The 19,260-nt window shown below is 44.4% G+C and overlaps 1 protein-coding gene across 1 annotated transcript in view; it reads right to left on the bottom strand.

Annotated features, from left to right (window-relative positions):
* The window catches only part of myo9aa (myosin IXAa), a gene marked incomplete at its 3' end in the record, with an annotated part of 68,062 nt that overhangs the window by 14,867 nt on the left and 33,935 nt on the right, over nucleotides 1–19,260 (bottom strand). The window contains exons 6-12 of the mRNA XM_031568618.2: nucleotides 17,463–17,516; nucleotides 14,070–14,170; nucleotides 13,006–13,132; nucleotides 11,045–11,134; nucleotides 7,419–7,535; nucleotides 6,485–6,619; nucleotides 474–595 (exon numbers count right to left, since the gene is read on the bottom strand). Coding sequence (XP_031424478.1) covers nucleotides 474–595; nucleotides 6,485–6,619; nucleotides 7,419–7,535; nucleotides 11,045–11,134; nucleotides 13,006–13,132; nucleotides 14,070–14,170; nucleotides 17,463–17,516 — 746 coding nt within the window. The remainder of the gene's footprint in view (nucleotides 1–473; nucleotides 596–6,484; nucleotides 6,620–7,418; nucleotides 7,536–11,044; nucleotides 11,135–13,005; nucleotides 13,133–14,069; nucleotides 14,171–17,462; nucleotides 17,517–19,260) is intronic.

The raw sequence follows: 19,260 nt of genomic DNA, 5'->3' as shown, positions 1-19,260 counted from the left end.
GCGGTGCACAGGGAGTGCGAGGGGACTCAGATTTCCAGCTATTTAGAGGAAGCGGAATTCGTCTCCTTCATTCACTTTATCAGGCTGGATGCATACGATGCGAGAGGACAAACGCGGTCTCTCTCTTTTCATTATTCATCGCTCACTTGACTTCACAGTAAAACACATCACCCATAGAGAGAGATCTGGCACTGGAGTTGTGTGTATTCATGTGCGCAGGAAGCATACAATGCACACGACAAATCATTGTGCCTATTGTTGTTCCGATTAGATGTAATCAATATGGCCAGCCTGACGACATTCATTGAAACACGGTAGATCTAGAGCATTCCTCCGGTTAACTGATACTTTGTGGAGCGAACGGACTACCTATCTGAAGGCTGTGCTAAAGAAGGAGAGAGGGAGGGAGAGAGAGAGAGAGAGAGCGAGAGAGAGAGAGAAAGAGAAAAGGGTGGGGAGGTGTGATCACTTACTTGCACTCCTCGTCCAGTAGGTGGAGCAGTGCTGTGGGTTTCCTGCTGATGAGGTTGATGCAGCTGGTGTTGTCGATGTAGTCGATGTTGTGCCAGTTGATGCCCTCCGCCCGATACTCTTCCTGCACAAAGAGGGAGCACAAAAGTATGATCAGATTACCTAAAGCCTGTTTGTGATTTCATCATTAATATTAAGGATTACAGAGTTTATGTCACAGAAGGAAATCTAATCCAGAGTAGTCAGGAGTCAAAAAGGATTTATTAAATACTGCTCCATCAGGTTAGTGAGCCTTAATTGCTGAATGTATGAAATTATTGGATTTATACAACAATCCATTTATAACAAACCAGTACAATTTCCAATCTGTAAAAAGTGGCAAAAACATTCTCCCAATCTGAAACCCAATCTGTACACACACAGGCTGAAACACACCCTGACCTCTCTATGAAGATTTTTTTAGCACCAATGAGTTGTACGACTGTCTCCCAACGACAGAAGAAAAACATCGTTATGCTGTAGACATTTCTTCCATCTCTGGGTCACTACCAAAACAACAAAACAACAGGCCGCCAGAAGAGTGTTTCATGTTTGACTGCAGCAAGCCGTCCCTCTGCTTGGCTGTGTGCTCTGCGGTTTTAATAATATGAAAGGCATTCTTAACATTTTAGGACTTTTTTCGGTTTTGTTTGGCATTTTTTTGCCGTTTCCTCAGTCTTCTGGGAAAGACGGGGGGACAATAAAGAATATAAGCCAACCTGAGTTTAATAAAATAAAATCGATGGAATCTGTTTGTCCCCTTTTCCCCCCTCTGTTGAGACAAGACTATGAAATGGATGAAGAACCATTAAAGCTGCATGTCTAAATTGATTTCTCAGAGGAAGATTAAAAAAAAAAGAAAAAAAACTTGCCAGCAAATAGATGGCAAATGCTAGAAACCAACATTTGTTCTTCACTCGCCTTAACCTAATAAGGTATACATCTGAGGAATGGAATGAGCTGAAAAGTAAATGTCCCTGCCCTTTTGTACTGTATATTGTAATGAAAATATTTGGCCACCATCACGTCTACTACCTGCCCTTGAAAATGCTAACATACCAATGGCCTTGCGAGACTCTCTAGCGCCTTTTAGTCTGTTTCAATCAAAATGAAAAACCCTTACAGTGTGGGTCTTAAATCTTTTACCAATATGATAACCATTCATTGTCCGTTAACGGAGTTTGCCTCACAAGAGGCGGCCTATTTTGCAAAATGAGTGGCCATGGCCTAGCTACACTTCCTTGCCCCTGACACACTTTGTTATTAAACACAGGCTTTTCGTTAAGACAACTTCCTTTGCTGCATGAGCAGTGGTGGCTGACCTGATCTAAACCGTCCTTATTGTTCGCCTTCAAATATTCCCTTCAGCTCTAGTGGAAGCTATAGTGTCCATGAACTGTGTTGCAATGGTTCACAGAAAATGACCACATTGCTAAGTTTCAACATTTTTTGTGGGCTAGGTACAATGCCAGTAATAATGACATGTTTGGGTCAACACAGACATTCTTGAGTCAAAACAATGCGTGCACTGTACAGCAACTTCAGCTACAGTAAAGAAAGACTGCATGAGACACTGTTCTACACTCTGGGGAAAGAGTCTAAACACAATGCTGTCAATACATTAATCATCCTTACAAGAGCACAGTCTCAAGCAATCTATCAACACACTTGTGTTATTGCTCAATAACATGGACATGGATAAAGAAAGATGCACACTTTCTCAGGGGATAGTGTATGTAAACAAAAGAAAAGAGAGAGAAAGAAAGAGAGAAAGAAAGACAAACAGACACAGAAGAAAGAAAACGAAAGAGAGAGAGAGAAACAGTGAGCGATTGAATTATTTTCTTCTGCTGACTGTGTAGAGTTCCCATTATCAGCACTTCCCATTGCTGAAACGACAGAATAACCAGTAATGCCAAGGGAATGCCAGCGCTGCAACACAGGCTGTGAGCACCACACATCACCGGAGAGCCACAAGATTTCTCCGTCTCCAGACTAATTCTCAATCTCACGACTTTCAGTCGGGTTGATAAACATCGTTAAAGTCCGTAAACTCAACAGAAGTTGATGGCAAACCCTTAATTTTCTCCATAAGCACCAATGGAGCTGGTGGAAAAAAAAAAAAACACCCGGGCCTGAGAAGGGGGCAATAATAGCTGCATTAATGGTGTAATGAGCATGTGGTGCCGTTTGGGTTCTCTGAGGCACTCCAGCAGGATTTACGAGGCGAGGCGAGGCGGCAGATGGCATGCAGGCCAGGTGGAGGAGTGGGTTGGGCACCCAAACAGCTCTCACCCACGCTGGCCTGTGTGGTACTAATAACTGGCATTCCAAGTGATACCAACAGGGCCACATACATACACACACACACACACACACACACACACACACACACACACACACACAGAAACACAGACACACACACACACACACACAGAGACACACACACGCACGTTCAATGTTGGATGGCCTCAGACGTCCGTAAAAAACAGAAACATCATGTTTGTGAACATTTGCTATCTGTTGCGAAAGAACCATCGTCCCCCTCCTCCCATCCTCACAAACATGCAAATAAACCATACACGATTCTGAGAAGAAATCCCCCTGACACTGTGAGGGCTCAGAAGTCTCAGGAATTTCACAAAGATGTCCACACTTAGCAAAGGCCAGCACACACTGACAGGATGCAACTCCTAAATGATGAGGGGAAACAAAAAATACTACTGAACTGTTTTTGTGTGGCGGCAAAGTTAAGGAAATGATGAAATGTATCTCAGTGACTCATTTACAATCTTTGTTTTTGTACACTGGGAAAAACTGGACTGAAGAGCTAAGGGGAGACATTTCATATAGGTTTAGAATCTAGCACCTGTGCAATGGACGGTGCTCGACACACACACCTATCTGCTAAATTTGAAATCTTAGCACGATTCACAATATCATAGGGCAAGATAACAGATGTCATAGGAAAGTAATTCTTCAGCGGTGATGCAATGGAATTCCTTGGGATATCTTTGCACCTTGCATGGTTATATGCCAAAAAGACGCTTTTTAAAACGTGAACCTGTATCATTATGACTTCCATATGCTCCAGTCAGGTATCCTGAAACAGGACACCAAACTTTTAATTTCAAGGTCCATAAAGCCAAGGACCTACAGTAAACAAAGACTGCAAATCTGAGGGAAGTGAAGATTTCCTGTATGTTCAGAGCCACTACTCTACATCCTGTCCCCTACACACTTACAGAAGACATGTGGCCATTTTTTACCCACACCCTTTCAGCAAACCTATGGTAAAAAAAAAGGCTATTTTGATCTCATCTGATCACAACAACTGGTTCTTATGTATAGTGTATATCTATTAACAAACACTTCCCAATCTTGCCAACTGTTTTCTACAGATGTTATGCCAACTTGTGGAACAGGAGACATTGCAACCCAAATACGAATAAGAAATGAGAAAAGAAAAACTGCACACTGAAGTCTTAACGTGAGGTAAAATCTCTTCATTATTGTCATGATTCTCTGAAGCTAAACTCCTCAGCTAACCTTCACCAGAAATCCAAATAGTCATTTCTAATCAGATTGTGTGTAGGGATTTCACCAATCCGCTCAATGGAGCAGCAAAGTATCTAAAACTGGCAGCAGTTTCACAGCCAGAGTGGCCTGCAAGGTCCTCCATCTCCTGGCTGGTATAATATAATATAACAGTAGAGTTATCGGTCATGTGCGACTAGCAGTGGGGGGGCAGCTATCAATCCAGTGATTCATAATCTCAGCTAATGGAGCAGCCTCTCCAGGGAGCCCAGTCTGGTTCCTTCTCTAAGAGTCTCATATTTTCATTTAGTCACTGGTGTGTGGGGGTCTGGTCCGCTCACGTAACTATCTGTAAAGAGACGTGGTTGCGCCAAAACCGAAAATGAGAACTCCAGACCTCTCTGCAGTCACTACAAAAGTATATAAATCAGTATTTTTTTTCATCAACAGTTTTCTCTCTCTTGTTCGCTATTTTCCACCGCCTCCTTAACTATTATTGTCTACACCCTCCCTTTGCATTTACAAGTTGCTGCCTGTGAACACTTTCAGACACATCCGACCTGGAATCCTGCCGGTGGCCTGTATGAAGTTACAGTAACAGGAGTGGAGTGTGGCGAGGCTGGTCTTCATAAACGCTCCCGGCCACTGCGCTGCCTGATTTGCATTCGTCAGAGAGGCGTGAGGGAGACTCAATCTGACAGGCATACAAGCCTCGCACACTTCAGCTGTCCCAACAGCACGCTTCAGACACTCCCTCAAATTAGACGTTTCGCTACACTCTTCCCACACAATAACGAATATTATATATTACCTATTCTGAATCATTGCCAATGGCTACACACTACTGTGTTCCTTTCTAGGATTTGTTCACATTGTGATACGTTCCTCCGCGCATAGCACTGCTTTATCAAGCATAAACACAAGTATCGTCTCGTTTGGTGTCATGCCAGTGTCTTGCCTCACAGAGCACTTGCATAGTTGATGTAAACGGCCTTGAGGGATAAATTGTTTCTGTTTTCTAGCCTTGCTTGGCGTTACCAAGGCTTGTCAGGGGAGGAGAGGGGCAATTAACTTCAGTTTTGTCTCAAATTTCATAAACGTTGACATTTATTTTCTCAGGAGTGCAATTTCCGTTAAACTATTGGTCATCTCCACACACCATCAAGTTCCCCTTTCAGTGATTCCATGTATGCAATAACTATTGCGAAGTAGTCTCATTCTAGGCAATCTTGCCTGGAAAGTGATTCATTTTCTTGTTTAACCGCAGAAGCTTTAGTGTGTAGTCTACAACACAAGAATATGCTGCAGTCAACACTAGGTGCACCGACTAATTCAAGGGCTTAAAATGATTACAAACCTGCTCAAGTTACCGCACGTATTTACGGATGTACTTTTGCAGGGGTGTCCCTGACAGGCTATAATTCAGCATGGCATGTAAAGCACCTTTTGTTAGGAGAATGCTCCCTGACCAAACACACTAAAGAGAGGAGTCCTCATTTTTAACAGTCACTATTTGTGTGAAGTTGCTCGATTTGTCACTCGAGAGTAAACCCAGCGGCTCATTACGGCAGCAACCCCTGCAATTAGCCCTGAAACCACTGCTTACCCTGATCCACCCATCAAACAAACCATTCATCACAGGCCCTGAGGGATCAAAGGAGAGACACTCATCTGGACGTCAGGGGCACTCTGAGAAACTATTACACAACTTCCGTCCCTAGGAGCCTTTCAAATAATTGTGTTTGTAAATGCAATGTAAAGCGATCTTGTGCAATGCATCACAGACCCAAATATTTCATTTTGGTGAGGGGCCCATTACCTAGAAAGACCTGGACGTTGTGAAATACCAAGGGGCACAAGACTGAAGGAGAACAGCAAGGTTTTGGCATTTCACATGTGATTGAGTGTTTGGCATCTCACTAAATTTGTCAAAGAATGTTGTGAACATTCCACAAACCCACATTGGTAAAACTCGCAGCGGAACTTTGGCCATCTCTGTTCTTATGATTCCGCTGGGACACATTTTGGTAACACAACACAAACACTACGGAGGCCAGCTGCTGTGAAGCAACCAGGCTAAGTTTAGCTCCTGAGCTAAAACAATGACAACAATTCCACACAAAATTACCAGGGTGTTGACATGCCAGACCACCTCAAGGGCATGGCAGCGTCTGATACGCTGCTGGAAATCAAACGGATACTAACTTGGATTGATGAATCTTTCAAATAAGGAAATATATACAGTATTATACACTGAACAATACAACTTGTAGGAATCCCTGACTGTGCGTGTCCTGTATTACAGTACGAAGCAGGGAAAACAACTGTGAACACAGGCAAAAAGGGGGAAAAAAAAGTCTGTTATTATTTTTCACGTATCTGCTGTTGCCCTGGTGGAGTTTTTTTTTACAGTGCTATAACCAGCAGGAGGCTTTACCTGTTCAAGCTTAAAAATGTGTTGATTGAAGTAGTGCTGGAGCCGCTCGTTGGCAAAGTTGATGCAGAACTGTTCAAAACTGTTGTTTTCATAGTCTTCAAACCCAAAGATATCAAGAACACCGATGGACAGGATCTATAAAAAAAAGGATACACATAAAAAAAACAAAGAAATAAAGCAAAAAAAGGAGAGAAAAGATTAAAATACTGAAGTGCAATGATAAACACACTATGTGTAGCATGTTACAATTTTAAAGGGGGGGAAAAAAAAAATCTCTTTATGTAATTTCTAAATCACTTTAAATGATGCATAGCCAGACAGGATTCTATTGGACCTGGTTTAAAATATCCTGTTATACAATGTTTTCATCCATAATTTAGAGCTTAAAGCTGCAATCTCCAGCAGCGAGAGCATGAAAAAAACACCAACAGAGCACTACTAATCTACATCAGGCACACTGCCTCCAATTCAACTCTGAGCAATAATGCCCCCTTCCCTTGTCTCCTTTAAGCAAATGATGACTGCTAAGCTTGATGTGAATTCACTAGAAAGGAAGGAGATGAGGGAGAAGTATATGAAGAATACTGAGAATGGACCCAGTCCCAGAGAAGTACTTTCAGTGGAGTACACACAGAATGTTGCATTACGAGGCCACTGTTTGGCATTGGGGAAGGGCTGAGTTAAAGGCCTTGAGTGCTGAATTTGGGAGGCCGTAAGTGTGGGAACCAGACAGAGGGAGAGATGTCAAGTCTAAAAAGTAAGACGTTCTCTCAGCATACTAGACTGATGCAACTCTTCCATCAGAAGGCAGACATAAAGAATGAAATTAGCCAGGGGCCCTAGCAAAAAATGGCCCTGTTTTCCTGTCTGAATCTGAACATTCCTATGACAGCTGACAGATGTAATGGTTCTGGAGATGTGACTCCTTCCTCACCTCGGTGGACTCCTCCAGATCCCGAGCGTTGAGCAGCGCGTGATTGATCCTGAACACAATCCAGTCGAACAGGGCGCTGTACAGGGACTTGGCCATGGAGTCCCGCACTGTGCCAGCCTAGAAGAGAAAAAACGTCCGTTAACGACATGAGGTCATTTAAACTCACTCAAGTATGTTTGTAGGACCTCTTTGTGACTGTGGAAAGGTTAAGTTCATCTTCTCTTCAAAGATTCAAAACTGCACTCAGCTTGTAGCAACAGTTAAAAGGTCTGGCATTACAGACGTTGTTAACCACACTTATACACGGCTTTTGTATCTAACTGCTTTAAATGTAACTATTACATTCAAGCTGTGTAAATATTTCCTCCCCCAAAAAACACTGTCAAAACCACTGCAGTACAGGCTTTATGACAAATGAGCAAATCAACTGTAAAGACAAACATAACTGATTAGAAATACACCCCAAGTATAATGTAAAACTAAGTATAACTACCAATATAGCTTCATTTTCACAAATTAGAGCCTTTGAAACAAACTGCAAAAATCCACATGCTCTTAGCTAACTGAGAGAGGTAAACTGGATAAAGAGTCATTTGTGCGTCCCATGAGCTGTGAGGCATTTCTGTCAGGCAGGCCCAGCTGCAGTTTCTCATAGCCCCTGATTCACTCATCTCCCTCTCCTGTGTCTGCTCGTAACTGGCCCCGGCTCCACTACTGTGCGCAGTGTTTGCGCCGCTGTGCCGGTTTATTTTCCTAAAGAACATCACAGGCAAAGACCCCTAATTGCCCTTTTCCCACAATCCCCCCATCAACACATTCCAAACATTTTGCACCCTCATTCGTTATTTGTTTATGTTATATAAATGTTTGCATTTCAGCATCACGTTTTTTTTCATGGAAAGCCTACGTAGTCATACCCCCAACAAAAAACTAGGGGTGCTGTTGTTCTCGAGCACAAAAACCTTGGGTGTTGCCGTCGCTGAGACAATATCTCAAGGGCCCTCGCAGTGAGGAGACGCTGAGTGCAACAGGCGCTGGGACTTCAAAAGCCTTTTCAGCAGGCAGGCACCGCCCTTTACGTAAGCAAAATTTCATTTTGTTTTGCTTATTTGCTTTGAATTTGCGAGGCCGTTCCATTCATCAAACTCCTCGCACCTCGGCCTTCATTCGGCCGCCACTTCAGACGGGCACATTATGCGCAGCGTCTCGCGGCAGAGACAGCGCTAGCGACCGACAGACTGATGAAGGGTTACACGGACAGCGCCTCCGCCGCTGCGCTTCCTGTTCGCGGGCGTCCTTGTGATTCCTTTTTTGCTTTGATTGTTAAAGGCCAGTAAGCCTTCCCTCGAGGGAGAGAGGCAAATCCTCCGAGACTCCGGCAGACTTAATCAGCGTCTGTGATCCCAAAAAAAGGGAACTGAGCACGGAGAGGACGCGAGGGGGAAAAAAGAAGAAGAAGAAGAAGAAGAAGAAGAAGAAGAAGAAGAAGAAGAAGAAGAAGAAGAAGAAGAAGAAGCAGCAGCAGTGACGGAACAGAGGAGGAATTAAAATCAACTTGGTTGCTCAGAGTCTCGAAAAACAAAAACAACAAGGATCCTCCTGGAGCAGTGGGCAGCTTCTCAGCACCCGGGGACCAATTGAACCGTCCGTCTCGGTCAGGGACGGACAGGAGTGTTCTGTTCTTTTTTTGCATGTTTTTCTGTTGGGGTTCTTAGTGGAGGAAACCCCTTGTGAACACGGGGAGAACATGCAAACTCCACACAGAAAGGCCCGGGAGCTAGCCCACCTGAGCACTGAAGGTCTGGGGAGGACCTGCCCCCCAGAGCCAACAGCGCCCCATGTGGGAATCGAACCCATGACCTTCTTGCTGTGAGGCGGCAGTGCAAGCACTTGAGCCACCGAGCCACCATGGGATGACATGGCACCAATGTACAACAGTTTTTGTTGAGGTACCACATATGGCGCGTGCTCGAGCAGGTCATCGCTGAGTGTGGTCTGGAGGTAAAAGCAATAAGCTCGCTGAAGAGGAGACAGTCCAGGTGACCAACCATGAACCCATTACAAAACATGCCGTATGTGGATTCTGGATGTATGTTATCGAATTTTTTAGACATGACGCATAACACTGGGATACACTTCACTGACTGTTCTCACTGTCACTTTGATTGAGCCGTAATCCGTTTCCTTTTTGGCAGGAATGTCGCTCTTACACAAGCATTCGTCCATGTTTACCCTCCACAACAGGCAGGCTAAAGGAATCCATTGTCTTCCATCACAGACCTGCTCAACCATAAACTGCAGAGCAGCGCTGCGTCGTTTGTAAGGCCGGCGGATAAAGAGATAAATTGTGTGTGACGGATGGAGTATTCTTATCATCAGCTCGTGTCGGTACCTGCTACTGCAGTTGTAACTGCACAGCATATTTCTTCAAAGTCAAATGCTTGCAGGCGATAAGGGACCTCTTTCCCCCTTCTCAACCAACAGCTTCTTATCGCTTAAAATTACCAATCCTCGTCCAGATGGATTTCTGAGCGATAAGGGTGGATATCTCTTGGGAATTTCCATGAGATATATATATAAAAAACAGCCTCTTAACATATGGATATGCTTAACCCCTCAACATGTGATGACAGTTGGAGGAAAATCTGAGACAACTGAGAAATACTAGAGTGTATCCAGTGATACTGTATGTGAGCTGTAGAACCATGACAGCCCAACACAGATCATTAAAACTAATACCTGTGAACGCAACTCCTCTCTTGTGGGATAGGGGAAGTTTAAGGCAATGACCCCCCTACACAAACTCTCCCACCAGTGTGGCCTTTGTAACAGCATGTTGTCTGGACTGTGAGGGCCAAGATTACGGGTTACATTTACATTTACATTTAGTCATTTAGCAGACGCTTTTGTCCAAAGCGACGTACAAGGGAGAGAATATTCAAGCTACGAGCAATAGAACCTGGTGTAACAATAAATAAATACTACTTTACATAAGAAATATAACAAAATAAAATAAAAAAGAAAGAAAGAAGTGCAGAAATGTAACTGCTGTAATTGCAAGTTACGCACTAGTCGAAGTGCCAGTTAGGACAGGAAGTGCTCTCTGAAGAGTTGGGTCTTCAAGAGCTTCTTAAAGGTAGAGAGGGACGCCCCTGGGTCTGGACAGAGGCGTGGCAAAACAGCCTCTTAAACAACTCTGACAACATCTGCTCTCACACATGCACCCCCTCACCACTCAAAACAGGCTAGGCTTCATTCCAGCTGTGTTACAGACATATGCCTACAAATACAGAATCATAAATATGCGCGCGTACACACACACACACACACACACACACAAACTAACCTCGCAGTGTAAGCATGAACGGTACAGCAATGGAAAAATGGAGTGACTTAACAGAATATAACTTCCTGAATATAGATGAATCATAGCACAGACCCCTTCGGTTCTAGTTCTAGTTCCACAGACCACGCAGCGTCACTGAGGCTGCCAAACAACAAGCGTCACTGAGGCTGCCAAAGCGCTCTCATTCTGATGGCAGATTTGAGGTCCTCGAGATTCTTTCAAATTATAAACACAAACATCCTCTGGTCTTGTGACGCAGGAAGCATCCAGAGAGGCTTACCTCGGCCAGTTTGTATGGCACGATCAGTTTCTCCCCCACAGTCACAGTCTTCCGAGTGGTCAGAGCCTCGAAGAGCATCTCCTCTCGAACCTGGGGGAGGGAACAAAAAAGGAATTTACTTGACGTTATCAAGAGAGAGGTAACACAGGGGTCTCAGTGCAGCACAGCATTCTGGGTATTCGCAAGTCTCCCACTGTGTGAGCACAGCGAGGTTTGATTCCGCCCTCTAACAGTCAGCTGCTACTAGTAATGCTTCATTCTTACACTTAAAGTACACAAAGTATACTCTGCGTATTACGGCAGATGTGCGCATCGACTATGTATACTGTAATAGTATACACCTTGGATGCTAACCCATATTTGCACGTTTGCATAGTTGTATGGTATTCATGTCGGCATAGTCATGAAATGAAATTTGCCTGAACCATCAACACACATACTGACTAGAAGGTTCCGTCATCAGAGATGAATCACGGGAGCTATAAACAAATGAATTAATGACTGCGCTGATTAAACATTCCTTTTCGGGTCTCCAACCAGGAATTTTTGTAAACATCCTTGTGCAGTCTGCCATTTATGTAAAAACTGATAAGATTTCACTTCAAACCAAACTATTTGCTTGAAGAAACCGAGATCCAGGTGCCGCAATTCTGCCTATGAGCGGGAAATGTATGCACAACATAAACACAGGATTCACTTTTATCGAGAGAAAAATAACCCTGAGCACTGAGGAAAGGAAGTCAGCAGTTTGAACCTCCGTGAAATGCTTACATATCTGGAACTGATCCAGGGAACCATTGAAAGGGGTTCTTAATCAGATTATCATCTGTTATATTTCATAATATTACACCATATATCCAACTCTGTTGATGGCCTGAATCACATATACGATTACTATGGCAACAACTACCAGCATTAAGGTACTGGATGTGAGACACTTAGTAGATTCTAAGGGATTTCACCCGCACATTCTTATCAAGTCACCCAGAGCCTCCTGACAAGCAGTCTATGTTATTGAGCAATATATTACAAATGAGATGGATTAGAAATGCAAAGTCAGAACTGATTGACAATGCAAAGATGAAACCTCGCATATTGATATACACTTGTTAGGTAGTAAATTCCCCTAGCAGGCTTTCACACTTATTATTCTGCCAGACTCCTGTCACAGTGCTATACCAGAGCGCTAAGTGTGACAGTGTGCACGTGTTAGTGTGTGTGTAAGTTTGTTCAAGCGCCCTCATCTACAATCCTCTCACTTACACGTGGCTCAGAGCACACTGCTCAAAGGGCCCGGACAGACTCCAGGCCCAGGAGGCTGTCAGCGCCCTCACAGCCTTAGACGCAAACTGACTCGAGCTGAAGTGCAGAACTGCTGGGACACGGTGCTCAGTCTGGGACCGCAGTCAATGACCGCTCCAGCGCGGCGCAGCTACGCGCTCCTGCTGACCGACACTCTATATGGGCGTTCCCCCCCCTCGCCATTCACACAAATGGCACAGTAGCGCGCTGAACGGGCTCCAAAACGTGGTCATGTCAAATTTAATAAACAGTATCAGTGCCGAGTCAGCACTGAAAGACCTCTGGCTGGCGTGGGCCTGACATCAGGCAGATCACTAACACAGGCAGACTGCTCTGGAAACGCAGAGGAGCTCACACACACACACTCACACACTGGGGTTTTTCTATACTGAGCACTTCCCTGGATTTATTTGACAAATGGCTTTATTCAAAAGGTTATGGATGATGTTTATATTATTTCTATACACATGTCCCTCAACAAAAATAGAACCCTTGCACTTTGTGCAATAACATCCATGGCTTCCAACTGTGCATTGTACATTCTTTAAAAAAAAGACATTTGAAACATTAATTCAGAGCAAAGAGTACAAGCTTAGATAAAGCCAGATATTTAATGACTCTATGGCCATGTGAAATAGTAAGCTACGGGTTGCGTTTACCTCCAGCAGCTCAGAGACTACAGGCAGCACTTCAGGATTGCAGATGTCGATGGAGTCATCGCGGTATGTTTTCTTCTTATACCGGATGTTCCCCAGGTGAAGGATGGCAGATAGCAGGGAGAAAATCCTGTGAGGAGAGATAAGCAACAGAAATTAAGCTCCGTCTACTTTGAAATTCACAAATGCTATACGGCATTGGCCAGTGATATCATCAGTAACTGACACACAGAAACTCAGATTTCAATCCATGCAACAGGCCGTAAGTAATAGCATAGCCCTTTTGGGAGTCACTTGCATACACAAAACAGTGGAGCTGTTTGGGAAAGAGTAAGAATGTGTGTGTGTGTGTGTGTGTGTGTGTGTGAGAGAGAATACGTGTGTGTGTGTGTGTGTGTGAGAGAATGTGTGGGTGTGGGTGTGTGTGTGTGTGTGTGTGAGTGAGAGAGAGACAGAATGTGTGTGTGTGAGAGAGAGAGAATGTGTGTGTGTGTGAGAGAGAGAGAGAATGTGTGTGTGTGTGTGAGTGAAAGAATGTGTGTGTGTGTGTGTGTGTGTGTGTGTGTGAGAATGTGTGTGTGTGTGTGTGAGTCTGTGAGTGAGAGAATGTGTGTGAGTGAGAGAATGTGTGTGTGTGTGCGTGAGTGAGATAATGTGTGTGTGCGTGAGTGAGATAATGTGTGTGTGCAAGAATGTGTGTGTGTGTGTGTGTGTGTGTGTGTGTGTGTGAGAGAGAGAGAGAGAAAGAAAGAAAGAAAGAAAGAAAGAAAGAGAGAGAGATGTGGATCTGACCACTTGAAATAACATAAGTCATTTGGGAATGAGTAACTCTTGGTTGGTGTGTGTGTGTGTGTGTGTGTGTGTGTGTGTGTGTGTGTGTGTGTTCCCCTTCATGCATGAATACAGCATCGGAAGGGATGGGAGGAGGGCACTTTTTGGCACATTTGGAAATACGTGCATTTTGTGTGTATATGTTTGTGAATGTTAGTGTGTGTGGTGGAAAGATGTGCACAGTTGGGGAGGGGTGGGGTAGAGGCCCCGCTGATGGAGGGTGTGGTGGGACTCACTGCTTGCGCGTGGCAGGCAGGAAGCCCACCATTTCCATAGCCAGCTGCAGGCGCTCAAAGTCGTGCTTCAGATCCTCCCCCTCCACAGTGAAGCAGTCCTGCTGGGTTTCAACAACAACAAAAACAAAAACAACAACACAGAGAGGCTATTACCAACAATGCACACCATTCAGACTCAGCGCTAACATCTCTGACACGCCTAGCTCGTATAGTAAGGAGAGCTTCAATTACAGTCATTTACACCAAGCACATAATTGCATGTACACGGCTGCCCACGGTGTAAGCTAATACGTACAGTAAACTTTTCAAACATTTGACAGTTTTCTTTCACTAGTGTTTTGTATCTTTTTTTTGTGCTTCTTTGGAGTGACAAGCTGGCTCTCGCACCATAGACCCAAACAGTAGCCTCCCAGCCCCGGGATGAATGACTCATAGCAGCATGTCATTCTGGTTTAGTCATTAAGTTTGGTCAAATGTGGCTATGGACGCAAACATAAACCATATTTCGGGGAGTAAATGAGGGGCCTGGTGACTGTTAGCATATGCATGTTCTGCCTGAGCAGTGGAAAATTCAGAGAGAGCGCGCTACATGGAAATCTGGCACCCGTGCAAAGGCAATAACGCAGAGTAACAATTTAGGACTTAATTCACTGGCTTCACATGGCAGGGGAGATTGGGGAGAGGAGGGCACAATGCATGTTGACAAATAGGATTGAAGGACACCTGCAGGTTAAACCAAGGAAGCTTTTTTTTTTCCACTATCCCTCACAAAATATAAAAAGTGGTAAAATGGTGCCCCTGCAAAACCCTATATCCTCTTCAGAGACGGCATTCAGTTGTTTGGCCCCAGTGTTCTGTCTAAAAACCTGAGTAGCGCCATGACAAAGACGAGTCAGAGTTTCTTAGACTAAGGGAGGAGTGTGTTGAGACCTTCATTCCATTGCACTTTTGGTGCCATCTTCAATTAATTTAGATGGAATATGGTCATGGGAAGGACGGTTAAACACACATGTAGTTCTGTGGTTCAGGTCGGAGCACTCCGCGAAAATGTAAGAAAAACTTTCATAGCACCACATCACCAACAGACGTCAATTAGCATGTTAGCAAGGTTTTATCAGTGCCAACTGGGCTGTTGGTGGTTTTTAAGTAAGTAGCCTGTTAGTTTTGGACCAAAACTCCATAATGCTTCTTTAAGTAAGTTATTTAAAAAGGTGGTATTCCTAAGGGCTGTTGTAGGGGCAGTGCGATGCTTTAACTTAGCTAGGCTGATGGCTAGATGCTAAGCGACTCACCAGCTCTGGCACTGCTGTTAAACACTAAAGTTAAGTGTAGTGTTGTTCTGGTAGCACACTACATCTAAAAACAGTGGCTCTGAAAGAGGCCTGGGCATGCCAGGAACACACAAAACACACACACACACACACACACACACACACACACACACACACACACACACACACACACACACACACACACACACACACACACACACACACACACATCTACATACATACACACAACAGCTGCAGGCCAACTGCTTCCTGCTCTCAAAAACATGGGGAAAATGTACACACACATTCTTCTCTTAAATTAATGTATGTATGTGTAAGTGTATGTGTATGTGTATGTGTGCCTATGCGTATGTGTATGTGCGTGTGTGTGTGGCTGCTTCATTCCTTCATCTCCTTCCTTCCACTATTGATGCTATAATTACCACATACCAGTGGCCATGGACGAGCTGAAAGCCTTGAACAGGAATCAGCTCTTGAAACAGGGTTCCCCCAATTTCGGCAGAATTCTGCAGAGGTTGTGTTTTCCCGTCCTTTCACATTTTCCATTGTCGGAAATGTAAAAGGGGCCATTTCTGACATCAAATCTCTTGATTCTTCCCAAGGCAAACATGCAGGGCAATTTCAGAGGTACTCGGGATGGTCTGGGGCATTAAAAATGACAGAGCTATTTTTGAAATTGGTTTCTGCGTTTTGGATACGTTAGTATATCGTGTGTGCGCAATTCTGATGATGTTCCACTGTAAACTCAGACAAACGCACACTGTAATTATGCAACAGACAGAAGCAAACCCCTGACATTGAGAACAAACCAAAACCAACTTCACCAGAACAGTCAGCATCATCATGTTCTAGAACTTACCTTAACTTACTCGCATTTATATACAGATATTAGCGTGACAATTTTTTGCAGAATTGCAAAAGAAATAAATCTGAAAAGGCAGTAGATGGCAGTCAGAACACAAATCGCATGCTGCAGAAACAAGCCTTCACACCACCAGAAAACCCAGAGCAAAAAAAAAAAGCCCGCACACATTACACATGCAGTTTTGATTGTGAACTGTCTTACACCGACATGACTATGTCCCATTCGGTGTTAGTTAGTTCAATCACTTTTTCAATCACGGTCAATCACAAGCACAGTCATGTGTGATGATCTCAGGCGTTTTTAGCTAGCCTGATTGAAGAAGCCAAAGGCTAAACTGGGCCCTGAGCTGGAGGTGAGCTTTTACCATGACATTTCATGTGTAAGGCTTGTTTAGAGGGCAGCAAAACAGTAGTGCAGTAGTGCTGAAGTGGAGCCTGTGGTAGACCCCGGTCCCGTGCTCTCCTCCTTGTCTGACTGCATCAGAGGTCAAGAGGTCACAGGGAGAGGGGCTAGTTCCACATGGGTGGGCAGGCAGCAGCAGCAATGGTGGTAAACAAACTAGAAAACGGAGCGCTTCGCTCTGAAGCACTGCTATCAGCTACCAACTTTACCAGGGCTACGCAGGCTGGAAAAGCAGGGCTAAGTGGGAGCCGAGGTGGGGGGTGGATTTACCTATGTGGTCACTGCAAGGGCTGTGTGGAGTGTTGACTGCCAAAGAAACCCTCCCAAAACAAATACTAGCCGTGTTTGTGCTGTCGCTTATCGGTACTCTTATTCAAACCTCCCATGGTGTTTGCTTGAGACAGATAGGCGTTCTGTGGGAGATAGCTCACAGCTACTCAGGAATGGCTCTCAGAGGCTCTGTCCTGGTGTGCCTTCCTTTTAGGGACACCAAGGCAACGTTTTGCTCCGAGAGACAGACAGAGAGAGAGGGAGAAGCCACCATGAGGAGGACTGAGCAGCTAAGAATCCATAAACAGAGAGACTAGCCAATGACATAGCGAGGCAGCACAAACATCTTAATACCAGAGAGGGGGGAGAGAAAAAAAAAAAAAAAAAAAAACACACACCACACAAAACAAAGTCGAAAGTGAAATGGGAGCAGTTTCTTTCGCAGTGCAGGAAAGTGTGACTGGCAAACGTCTAAGATGTGACTGTGTGAGGAGTCAATGAACGGATGCAACTGGAAAAGAACCACCACCATCACCACACACACACTCAAGTCTGTATACTGACCGCTTCGCTCTCATAGTAATTATCCCAGTGCAGTCTGTGAGGTTTCTTTGTCATCTGGAAGCAAGGTAGATGGGAGGTTAAGTGACATATTGCACATGCAACTACACATACACACACACACACGCACACACGCACACACACACACAATCACTTTGACACACACAAACACAGGAACTCGCACAGATTTAGCTAAATTCAGATGACACAATGGCTGGATACATGCTGTTAATTAAGGTAATTAAAGGGACAGAGGCATACAATTTATGGGAACATGCATAATTTACACATTCATGTAGACAAGTAGACACATGCGCGCACACACACACACACACACACACACACACACACACACACACACACACACACACACACACAAACAGACACACACACAGACAGACAGAGACAGACAGACAGACAGAGACGGGTCTTTTAAACAAGTGGTAGACGTGCCATGCTGCTTCTAGAAGTCAGATATCAATCAAACAAACATATCTATTCATAGGAGTAGGACTGGGGAAGGTTTTGCAAAACTATGATATGGACAGAGGAACCGTTTACACAGGGCGGGGGGAAACACAAGATAACCATTCCCTTCGCATGGCACAGACTGCCGCCTGTGAAATTCTAAACATACTGTAACTTGTGAAATTCTCCAGATTCTCAAGTGATTCTGAGGCTCTTATTCAGTATCGAAGTTGGGAAAGAGTGTGAGGATGAGGGCAACAGGAAAAAATGGCAAGAATTCACACTCTCCTCAAAACGTGCACGGGGCCTTCATGGGAACTTTTGACATTATTTGACTGGCTAAACTCCACTACGGTATGGCACAGAACTGAACGAGAGGCCAAACTTCCAGATATCTTTGCACTTGCTCATAAAAATTCCATATTTCTCCACTGCTAAAAAGGAAAACACACACATCCGTTCGGTGCAGGGGCTGGGTTTGAATGGTTTTCGTCTGGACACAAGCTTAGGGGACACAGATCTGAACAAAATGTCCTGGGCAATTCCAGCAATGCTGATATTTAACAGATACTTGAAATTGTACAAAAAGTCAAAAACAAAACTTTATCACTATACTATACGTGTGTGTTTTGGAACAGGAAGCCAGATACTAACATTGCCTGCCAACAGGTAAAACAGAATCATAATACTGCTGCATACTTTAGACACACACCCATCCAACACACACACACACACACACACACACACACACACACACACACACACACACACACACACTTTACACTTACATTCAGATATGTTTGTGTGAGACACAAGAGAGGGAACTAAGGTTATTAACTGTGCATCTGGGGGGAGGGATGTATTTTACATGTGTCTCATAATGGGAGAGTGAAACTGAGCTAGAGGCACACAAAAACAGAAACAGAGACAGAGAGAAAGAGAAAGAGAGAGAGGGGGAGGGGTGACAAAGAGAGAGAGAGAGGGGGGATGACAGAGAGAGAGAGCAAGAGAGAGCGAGAGGAGGAGGAGGAGAAAGGGGAGACTCAGAGAGACTAACTGTTGGTCCCAGTGAAAGAGGAAAAAAAAGAAACAATGGAATCTCTTTCCTCTGCGCCACGTTTCCCTCCTTTTTCCTGTTTGTGGTGTGCGAGTGAGAGTCTGTCTATGGGCAGCAAGGGCCTCTGGGAGCGTGGCAGCTGCATGATGCGTGCGTGTGTGTGTGTGTGTGTAGGATTGTGTGTGCATGCACACATGGGGATTCATGAGACACACATACAGACACAAACACACGCCCCAGATTCAGAGGGGACTCATGACAGATACACACAGACAC

The sequence above is a fragment of the Clupea harengus genome, chromosome 6 (assembly GCF_900700415.2).
Source record: "Clupea harengus chromosome 6, Ch_v2.0.2, whole genome shotgun sequence".
NCBI lineage: Eukaryota > Metazoa > Chordata > Actinopteri > Clupeiformes > Clupeidae > Clupea > Clupea harengus.
The sequence above is the reverse complement of the archived record's forward strand: the minus strand, read 5'-3'. Positions and strand labels throughout refer to the sequence as shown.